The sequence below is a fragment of the Thamnophis sirtalis genome, unplaced genomic scaffold (genome assembly GCF_051295495.1).
Source record: "Thamnophis sirtalis isolate CommonGarterSnake01/CBP01778 unplaced genomic scaffold, rThaSir2_p1.2 scaffold_6, whole genome shotgun sequence".
Lineage (NCBI taxonomy): Eukaryota > Metazoa > Chordata > Lepidosauria > Squamata > Natricidae > Thamnophis > Thamnophis sirtalis.
This window is the reverse complement of record NW_028261386.1, coordinates 21,462,321-21,473,140: the sequence shown is the minus strand read 5'-3', so window position 1 is coordinate 21,473,140 and position 10,820 is coordinate 21,462,321. Positions and strand designations below refer to the sequence as shown.

At 38.3% G+C, this 10,820-nt stretch overlaps 1 protein-coding gene across 1 annotated transcript in view; it reads right to left on the bottom strand.

The window, feature by feature from the left end:
* Nucleotides 1-3,427: 3,427 nt before the first annotated feature.
* Nucleotides 3,428-10,820, bottom strand: part of LRRC75A (leucine rich repeat containing 75A) — a 60,059-nt gene continuing 52,666 nt past the window's right edge. Inside the window, exon 4 of the mRNA XM_014064947.2 lies at nt 3,428-5,715. Within this exon, the coding sequence (XP_013920422.2) occupies nt 5,130-5,715 (586 nt within the window). The 3' untranslated portion in view covers nt 3,428-5,129. The remainder of the gene's footprint in view (nt 5,716-10,820) is intronic.

The following is a 10,820-nucleotide window of genomic DNA, read 5'->3' as shown; positions in this document are numbered from 1 at the left end:
GAATTCAGTTGTCTTGGTTTCTAGGGCACGACCTTAATCACCAAACTAGCTTGTCAGCAGAAATTCCCAAGAATTTCTTTTTCTTCTTTAGGTTTCTCATTTACTCAAAGACTGAAGTCCCTCCAGATTTCCTTGAAGAGGCTTGTTAGATACACAGTTTGTACTGATGTAAACATGATTAAAATCAGAGACCAGATTTGCTTTATTAAAGTTGAGAGCTGAAAGAAGATTTTAGAAGAATACACTTCTAAGATGCATGGAGGTAGGTATGTACCTAGTTCATCCTTTGTGTAACTGAAACTCTATCTGATAATCTGAGTTAGAAAAGCAGTTTTCAGATAAACAGTCATACCAAAAAAGATATGTAAATTTTAATGTTGGAATGTTCAATATATTTTGCTGGGATTGATTTTTGCATCTTATTTTCAAAGGGCTCTTTGCCCAGGGATACAAATTAGGGATATTTCCCTTGTCCTTCAAATCTGTTATAAATGTTCACAAACTTCATATAAGAAGCCATTATTAATACAAATCAAAAGGGCTTCAATGTTGCTAACCAATTTTTAAAATCTTGTTTCAGGCTTGGACAAATATTACTACTATTCAATGCACTCAAGACTACTGAAAGTGTCCATTTTTCCCTTGAAACCCTATGAAGACCTACATATTGGGGCAAAGAGATTATTTCCTGCATTATTGTGGCAGTAAACTTAGAAGCTAACTTCTTCCCTTTGTTGTACATGCTTACTGAATGGGTCCAGTTTCAGAACCCTTCAGATGGCGAAGGGATCCTTAAAAATTCATCTTGCACCTCTTGTCTCAATATATTTTAGACTATTTGTTAAAAATCTATACCGTGTACAGGCTCTGGGAAGTCGGGGGGGGTGTTAGGGGGGATATATACTATGTGTTAGATTTCAATGTAATGCGATTCCACATGTATACTGTTTCTCTTTAATTTCTCTGTAAAAATAGGACAAGCTGAATACATTGACATATAGTAGAAATACACCAAGGGGAGGAGGAATGGGATAGAAGAAAGATGGGTAGAGAGGGTGGGAGAGAGGATGGGAGGGAAGGTGGGAAGGGAGGGAGTGGATCGGTGGGAGGGGAAGTAGGGTAGAGGGGAATGATGGAGGGAAGATAGAAAGTTGGAGGGGGGCGGAAGAAAGAGGTGTATGGAGAGTAGAAGAGGTATATTGGGTTTCTATTTTGGGGGATATTGTTGACGAGGAATTGCTGTGATTATTGTTTAATGTTGTATGGCCCCGGCTATGCACAGTATATATGTGACACTTATGAAAATGGAAAATAAAAATATTTTAATAACAAAAAATAAATAAATAAATACAATACCAAAAAAAATTCATCTTGCACCTCTTGAAAGACAGCAATCATAAAGGTATCCAGGCCATGGGCCATCTAGGACTTTGGAGGTAACATTACTTGAATTGCATCCATAAGCCAACTGGTGGAGCTCCTAAAACAGTATTGGGGAGTCTTAAACTTAAAATACACCGCAAACCTATGTAATACTGGCCTAACTGAAGGCTCTTAGTACCGGTAGTTCAGACAGAAGGCGATAAGAGAAGCTAGTCAATATACAGATGGACCTAAAAGTAAAACTGATATGTTCCATCTGTTATCAGTTTCCATTACTTTTCTGCAGCCCTTAAGATTTTTTTAAATTTAAGCCTGTAGCATACATATATTCTCCTTTAAAATGCCTATTGAAGTTACATGAAAAAATAACACCAGGTGAACTGCTAAGATTAATTCAAGCAATTAAGGCTCTGCAGATTGATTTCCCCCTCGTAGCATTTAAATTGTGAAATAAGACCACTGCAGCTGTGCCTCAAAAATAAGCTAAGGAAATTGCAGATTTTCAGTTTCATGACACTAGTATTCTGTTTTGCTTCTGTCAATTTTGTACCTAATGGAAATTCATGCAGATTATGGCATCTCTTATTCTTATCAATGTTATTGTGGCCTTTCAGCTCCGACGGATGAAGCAGATTATCTGGGTCCCTTTCAGTCGGGGTTCAGGCCTGGTTTCTCCACCAAAACTGCTTTGGTCGCACTGACTGATGATCTCTGGCGGGCCAGGGATAGAGGACATTCCTCTATCCTGGTCCTTGACCTCAGCGGCCTTCAATACCATCGACCATGGTATCCTGCGATGACTGGGAGTGGGAGGCACCGTTCTACAGTGGTTCTCCTACCTCTCGGACAGGTCGCAGTCGGTGTTGGTTGGAGGGCAAAGGTCGACCCCTAGGCCCCTAAAGTATGGGGTGTCTCAGGGCTCGGTCCTGTCCCCCCTCCTTTTTAACATCTACATGAAGTTGCTGAGAGATCATTCGCCTGCACGGGATTAAATACCACCAATATGCGGACGATACCCAGCTGTATCTGTCCGCCCCGTGCCAACTCAGCGAAAAGGTAGAAGTGATGTGCCAGTGCCTGGAGGCTGTCAGGGTCTGGATGGGAGTAAACAAGCTGGCCCTCAATCCCGACAAGACTGAGTGGTTATTGATGCTGCCCCCCAAGAACGGACCAGATATTCCATCTCTTAGCCTGGGGGGCGAAACCCTTCGCCCCTCAGAGAGGGTCTGCAACTTGGGTGTCCTGGATTCTCAACTGACATTAGAATACCACCTGTTGGCTGTGACCAGGGGGGGCTTTTGCCCAGGTTCACCTGGTGCACCAGCTGCGGCCCTACCTGGATCGGGAGACACTTCAAATGGTCACCTCTAGGCTTGATTATTGCAATGCACTTTACTTGGGGCTGCCCCTGAAGAGTGTTTGGAGACTACAATTGGTCCAGAATGTGGCCGCGCGAGCGATATCGGGTGTACCTAGGTACACCCATGTTATACCTATTCTCCGTGAGCTGCACTGGCTTCCCATTGGTCTCTGAATGCGCTTCAAGGTGCTGGTCGTTACCTTTAAAGCCCTACATGGCTTGGGACCTGGATATCTGCGGGACCGCCTCCTGCCACATACCTCCCAATGACCCATAAGATCCCACAGGCTGGGCCTCCTCCGGGTACCGGCGACCGGACAATGCTGGTTGGCAACTACTCGGGGGAGGTCTTTCTCTGTAGCTGCCCCGGCCCTGTAGAATGATCTATGTGAATGATTTTATGTGAATTACTAGTTTCCTGATCATTGCAGTTGATATACAATAAAATAAAAGTATTTTATTTTATCCCCTCCTTTAAGAAAGTCTCCCTCTGTTTATATGCATAAAAAAGAAACCAAAAAAACTTAACCAAGCCTCCATATTTTGTGTTGGATTAATGGGGTTGAACTGACAGCATCTTCACATGATTATCCTCACTACCCACCTTCTTGTATGACTGTTCAGTAGTTGCACAAGATGTAGCTTTCCATTCCTGCAAATACATTTTCACTAGGGAGAAACGGCCATCTTTCAAACAAGTTTTATTTCTTGACAAAGCATATAAAAGACTTTAGCTACATGCAAACTAGGACAATATGGAGCTGTTCATTTCTATGAAAGTACCAGATTGACACTACTGAAAACATACAAGTACTCAAAATGGGCACAACAACAGTGGGGTTTTAGGGAAAAACATTGATCCTGAAAATTGGTCACGTGATGAGTCGCACCTCCTCCCCAAAGTAGATTAGTCCTAGCAATTACAATCACAACCCACTCTGAAAGGTATCAGCCGTAGGGCGCTCTTCAAACCTGCCAGGATGAAGTACCAAAACTAGTGTTGAAAGCTCACACAAGAGATTGGCATGATAGTTAAATTTGGGCAAGATTCTTCATGGGTAGCTCAGAAAAACAACAAAGCCAGCATTTACTTCATGACAGTCAAGTGCTGCAAAGGGTTGGTGACTAAAGCTCCCACAGTATGTAATCCAGGTACCTAAACATCAGGAAAAATTGGCACTATCAAGCTGAATTGATTTCTATTGTCTCTTCTGCTCCAGTGATGAAATCCAGAAAGCTGCATTTTTTTTTCACAAAGTGTAATAGCAACTTGCAACAAATGCTTGGGGTTGCCACCACCAAAATTTCATCCCCTGGTGCCTAGAGCCAAGGCCTTGCTAACCCTAAAAGGGAGCTCCCCACACACACCAGGAAGGCACATGTTTTTAAAGTACCACCAATTCACATCCCTTAAAGGGAATGGGGAGTTTTTCATTTATACTAACCAGTGTCATCTATCAATGCATTTTTATTTCATTTCATTCTAGAGACAGATTTCAGAAGGTGCAAGTTTTTCAGTCCTGCTGACACACTGCTTTTAATTTATAAAAATTACATTTTAAGACCAGCAATCTTGTACCACCTTAAGACTTTACAAATAAAACCCATGGATTCAAATTCAGCCAAATTCATCAGATTCATGGCATAACCTGAGATAGGTACACATCCATGGCTTATTTGGGACAGGAGACAATAAATTGGTTGGGAGAGAATGAAATGCAGAAGGTATAGTAGTGATGATTACCTTCTTGGCAGTGATTATTCAGTGAGACATTCAAACTTGTTTTGGTGAGTTGATTTAACATGTTTCTGTTTAATCCATGGGATTAATTTTGTTTCTATCCAAGCATGGAATTTTCTCACGTAAAGCTTCTATTCAAAGTAATTGATTTGGAAAGTAAAAACTATAACAAGTACAGAATTATTTGTACCAGTATACCTAATATGAAAATTTAGTGTATTCATCTAAAGTGTTTAACCTGGGGGAAAAAAACAGGCTCAATAGTGGCATTGCATTTTTGTTTGTGTTTCTTAAACCTTCAACTGAACAGTCAACTAGCAATCACCCCTGTGATAACTACAAGGTTTCAGGAGTTAAAGGGATGCTTTGATTTGGATACTGCACTGAGCAAGTAGTTAGGATTGGCATAAATAATCCCTTCCAGTAGAATTCTACATAATGGTTCAGATTGTAGCGGATCATTAATATGTGAATTGGAGCCAATTGTAATTTGGTCTCCCCATTTTGGTCCTGCAAGTTAAGGAATTAAAAGTTTTTATTTGAAGAGAGCTTCATTAGCATAAACTAGCCAAGATCCTTTGTGGTTATAAAGGATCCATTTGGCACATCCTAGGGACCTAGACAAATGAGAGAGAACTCTTTATTTCATGTCTGAAACAAATGTTCTTGATTTGTAGATTCATTTGGCAGCAGCTTAACCTCAATAGCTTCACCTGTCCATACCTGCCTGGGCTTCGTGTCTTCCAGGCCATCATTTTGGTCTTCATCCTGTGAGGAAAGACCTTCTTGGCTCTCAAGGTCACTCACTTGACTTTCACCAAATTCAAGAATAGTTGGGAGATTGCTTTGGGTAGGGCTTCGTTTCTTAAGGCTAACCAGAAAAGGCTGCGGCAGAGAGAATATGTCCACATTATTGCCCAGATCAATCCAAGTCATGCTGGGGAAGTTTCTGGTGTCCTTCAATGCTTCGGTCAGGTCCCGGAGAACGGCTTTTGTAAGCCTGTTGCCATTAAGGGAAAGAGTTGTGAGACGAGGTAGGGCACTGAGAACTGGCAAAAGCTGGAGGAATGTTTCATCTGTCATCTCAGTGAAGCAAAGCTCCACATTTTCAATATATTCAGAGCTGTGCTGGAGGTACGAGATAACTCTGTCTAATTCCTTCATGGTCAAAGGGATGCCAGACAAGTCCACAGTGTTGTCCTGAGGATTCCCCACCAAGATCGTTTTCAAACTGCAAAACAATGAAAAATGGAAATTATTCATTCGTTTCCAGTTTATCTTAACAGCTATAAAGTCAATTCTGACTAGGAAAATTATTTTGACAATAACTTCATAATTCAGCCAGGAGTAAATGGAATGAATCCATCCAAGGCAGTAATTTTTCTAGGGGATACTGCAGTCAAGTTTGTTAATATATGATACTCAATGACTACATCCATAGCATTTACTTGATTACCAGCCCATTTGGGGGGTTTGTACAATACACGGAGCTATTAAGCAAATAGGCTGGATTTGTATCATGGCAAGTCATTCACACAAAGCAATATTAAAATTGTGTTTATGTTAATGTACACTTAATGTACGTTAATGTACAATTAATGTACAATTCATAATGATTTGGTCTTTGGGAGAACATTTCCATAAAAAACAATATTTATATAACAGGCACCCACATCTGTTTGTGTGTGTGTATGTATGTATATGTGAAATCATTTTCTTTTCAATAAAATTCATACCAACAGGACAAATAAAGCACCAAGCCTATTAAGTAGCAGTCTCTGTTTAAAACAGGAAACCATACAAGGGAAGCAGATTATTTCTCTAATGCTTTTAAAGGGTATCTGACAATATAAAGCTTAATAAAGGCATAGGATTACTTAAGCATAAGAAACATCCAATAAAAGGGATGGCTTTTATTGTCTTGAGAAGACAGGTAAGATATACTGGTGCCAAATACTTGAAAGGGTGGTATTTAAAATTCAAAATACCTTCCCTATCATCCCAGAGTGTAGGATTCACAATGCAACTGCTGTATCCCACAGTAAGCTACTTACGGTAGCTTCCCACTAAATTTTAAGAACTTCAGGACAGCAGTTCGAACAATAGAACCAGTCACCAAAAAAAAGATGAGGGCCCATTGCTGAATATCCAAGCACAAACAGGATGAATATTGGTTGAAAATGCCTCATTTTGGATTTTTGCTTAAATGGTTGGGGGAGGGGGACAAGGAGGCCCATTTCTATGAGTCTAAGGGAGTGCAAGGTTTGCTGAGATTAGTTCCCCTTTTCTCTTGTTATTTCAGCACAGAGTTGAGTTGTGAAATCTGAAATTACCACCTGGAATCAAATCAGCTCCCCCCCCACCATGTATTATACAGAGACATGGGCAGGCACAGAGCTTCCCTCCTTTGGTAGGGGGGGGGGGAACCTTAGTGACTCACACCAAAAGCAGTGAAACCACTGCATTGCAACAAGGTGAGCATCATAAAACACTATGCTTGCAGAAGCAGCAATTCAGAAATGCAAATAGAGGACATCAAGAAAAAAAGGTTATGAAAACCTTTCTAGAATCTTAACTGATACTAGCAGAGACCTTAAAAGTTGAGAAAGAAGATCAATTAGACTCCAGTGTTCTGATTCTTGGAGGGTTCCATTTAGATGCTTTAGCAAATATACTCAGAGACCTAGTTAATAGGAGCAAACTCTCATTTTACTTGTTTCTTCACTGTTTGAGACTCCCAACGGTTGCATCTTATCGCCTAGTTTAAAATAAAATACTAAATTGCCTTACAGAAAAAATGATCATAATGGAATAATCGTAGAATTTAAAAAATCCCAAAGTATCAGTTAAAGCACTGTGCAAATGGTCTGTTTAAAAAAAAAACATTTACAAATAAGGAAAATGGTTGTGGCAGAGATGCCATATATATTGTATTTCTTTAGGAAGAAACTTGCACAGTATTCTGAACCAAACTAGAATTTCGTCCTGCCATTCAGTGTGAGCTAAACCAGGTTAAATTATTATGGATTAGCATGTTGTGAGAATACATAGTACTACCATTAACATGGTCTTTATCCTATTACCGAGTTCATTGAGGTCTGCATCAGGGTTGTGTTTGACCTCAGGGGCTGGGGTGGGCATGGCCAGCTCACCATCACTCATGTCAGGGCCTTAAAATCTATACTCATTAATGTACATCCACAAGCAGATGCAAAAATCATTTAAAAATCTTAAGTTCACAGCAGCGTTAGAATACCCGCTGCACTTTATTTCCTCCTAGTCTATAAAAATTACAGCCTTCCAGATGTTGCTGAATAGCCATACCCAGCATAATCATTGGTAAAAGATGCTGAAAATTAGCTCAGGAACATGGGAGTTCAACACACATTATCCACCCCTTGGCCTAGTCAATTGGCCAAGAGTAGATTCATGCTGAAACACCAATATTAAAACATAAACACAGCTTCGTATCTATTTGTAATTTGGCAAAGTTGAAACTGCAAAAACCACACACACACACACACACACACACACACACACACACAAACACACACACCAACTGCAAAAGGATCAGAAATGATAGGTTTAAGATATTTATCTAATTAATCTTATGATACCAATAAGAACTAGAATAGAATTCTTTATTTATAATGAAAAGGAGAAGGGATTTTTCTCTTCTTTCTACTTTCCTATTTATATTTTCGGATCAGAAATGAATGCACAAATTTCTTCATAGAAATAGCTTTTGATTATTTCTATAGATTTTTCACAATTTCAAAATTTTGGTACAATCTGATGAAATGGAAAAAAAATTACTTCCTGAAGTATATCTGGTTCAATTTAAGTTAGGGGAATAGCCCAAATCACTGAAAAGGTGGCACAGATATCTATACAGATCAACAGTAAAATTTCTTGAAGTCAAACCTGACTCCTAGTGGATTTTGGGACACATAGATGTGCTTTTCTTTTCAGCAATACAGTGTTTTGCTACTGCTATCTTCTACTCTGTCACGCAGATGTTAATCAGGCCCAACCCTGCTTAGCTTACAAAATTAAGATAAAGTGCTCAAGATTCTACATGTAGCTACTATAGTAAAAATCTAAAAAGGTAATACAGTTATTTATGTTTATCTACGAAAATATAGGTTTGCTAAAATTCAGGAACTGTGATACATTAAAAAAAATTACATTACTGCATCAAATATAAAAATCTTAAGCACATATTATAAGTAAATTACTATAAATTGTGTATTATTTATGGATATGCAAGGCCAAAAAGAAGGTCATTTCATTGATACATTAGATTCCTATTTATTCCTCTGTTGGAATAATACTTAACCTCAAATGCATTTCATAGACCAACTTCACCAGTTTGTTCTTTGGCAGACGTCCAGTGTGAGGCTAAGATATCTAAAAGGATCACTTTGTTCTATATCGACCTGCCTATTATTTATGACTGTCATCATAAATTGTCATAAATTCTATCAATTCAATAGATTATCTTGGCAGGTGCTTGAAAAAGGATCTTTGATAGCAGTACAGGGATTGTAAAACCTCCTCTATGCAGCATTTTTTTAGATACTAGCAGGGTTTTAAACATAGTATACTGTTTTATCATCATATAATCTTAATGTAATTCTCAAATGTCACTGTATGATTTTTGTTCTTATAGTTTTTTTGTTGTTTTTATAAAGTGTTTACTATACAGGATTGCATGTTTAATGAGAACTACTCTTCACATGGAAATAATGATTAAAGCAGAAATAGGGAACCAATAACCTCTAAATTATTAATTGAACTTCAATTTCTAACATTTTTCATTGTTGGCTAGGGTTTTATGAATTGTAGTTTAGTAACATTTGGAGAAGTCCTGGACTTCAGCTTAAAATGAAACTTTATAAAGTAATGTTTTATAGATTATATTTCTTACTGTGTATACAATAAACATGTTTAGTTAATGTGTATGGTTTATATTAAAACGCCTTTGTATTTAATTAGAAATGTGTTGAAAACTTTGGGTAAAGCTCCTGCTGTATTTGTGACTCAGATTATAAGTTTACAGAAACAGAGCTGTTTGCTAGTGTTATTTTTAAAACAAAGTACGATATCGTCTTGTTGACGACTAAAAACTAAATACCAAAATTGTGTAACATCTGCAAGCCCATATCCTGCCAAGATTTGGAAATGAATTGTCCCAGGAGGAATTTCAAAATGTTTGCAATTACAAGAGCAAAAGGGTGATTTTTAAAAACAAATAGAAATTAATCTTTTGATGTATCTAAACTAAGATTAAAATAATATGAGGGAAGTAGGTGTAAAAAATTATCATAAATAAAGTAATCGTTCTCATAGGAGCCATTGGCCTCTTACATTTTACCCAGTAAATAAGCAACATCTCTTAAAAATAATAATGAAAAAGATAGAGATTTACTGTGTGTATGTATTACACTCTATAAACTTGATTTTTACAGCTCTAAGCTGGCACATTTCATTTCTCCTTTTTAATCTTCCTTTGCACAGAGCAATAGCTGTTGGAAAAAAAGCTTCGGGTTTATGAGAGAGGTGAATGCATTATATCCAAGGCTAAAACAGTGTGTACACACAAATCAGATGGTTATGACATAACACATAAATATTTTCAATCATGGAAAAAGCCACAGATCACCAAACTGGTTAATGACCCTTGTCTTCACAGATTCACTCTGCACTGTAACGTAGAAATAGAATAGGCTTTGGCTGATTTACAAAACAGAAAGAGGCAACCATTTTGAAGAAAAATAATGCTCAACCTGTATAGCACTGCTTTTTTTTCCAGGCAAGAAAAAGCAAATTAAATGCTACTTTACATTCATTCTGTCCTATTTACAGAGATAACCTATTATGGCTGAAAGCTGAGTTAGCACAAAAAATCTTTTCAACTGCAAGAATTGATTACGGTAGTACATGGTGGGAGGGGGGGGCAGATTGTAGGAAACAAAGAACAGCTATTAACAAATATTGTTGGCTTCCTAGACTTCTGTTAAATGTTTTTCATCGAGTAATAAAATAAAAAGCTCACTTGAAGGTCATCCAGCCCACCCCTCTGTGTTACCTATGCAGGAGGTTTCTTTGTCAACCAAAAGGGAGGATGGGCTTTTCAACAATGAAGTGTTTTTGAAGAAAATGGAAAGATTAAGCTCCTTCCCTCACAATTCTCTTTTCAACGGGAGAGTCCCATATCTGCTTTTCTTTGAAAAAAGAAAAGCCTCAGATTGGAGTGGAATGGATTTACTTTGACTACAGGTGCCATTTCAAATCCACAAATTTGCTGAGCTGTACTCAATAGGATCTGCAAAG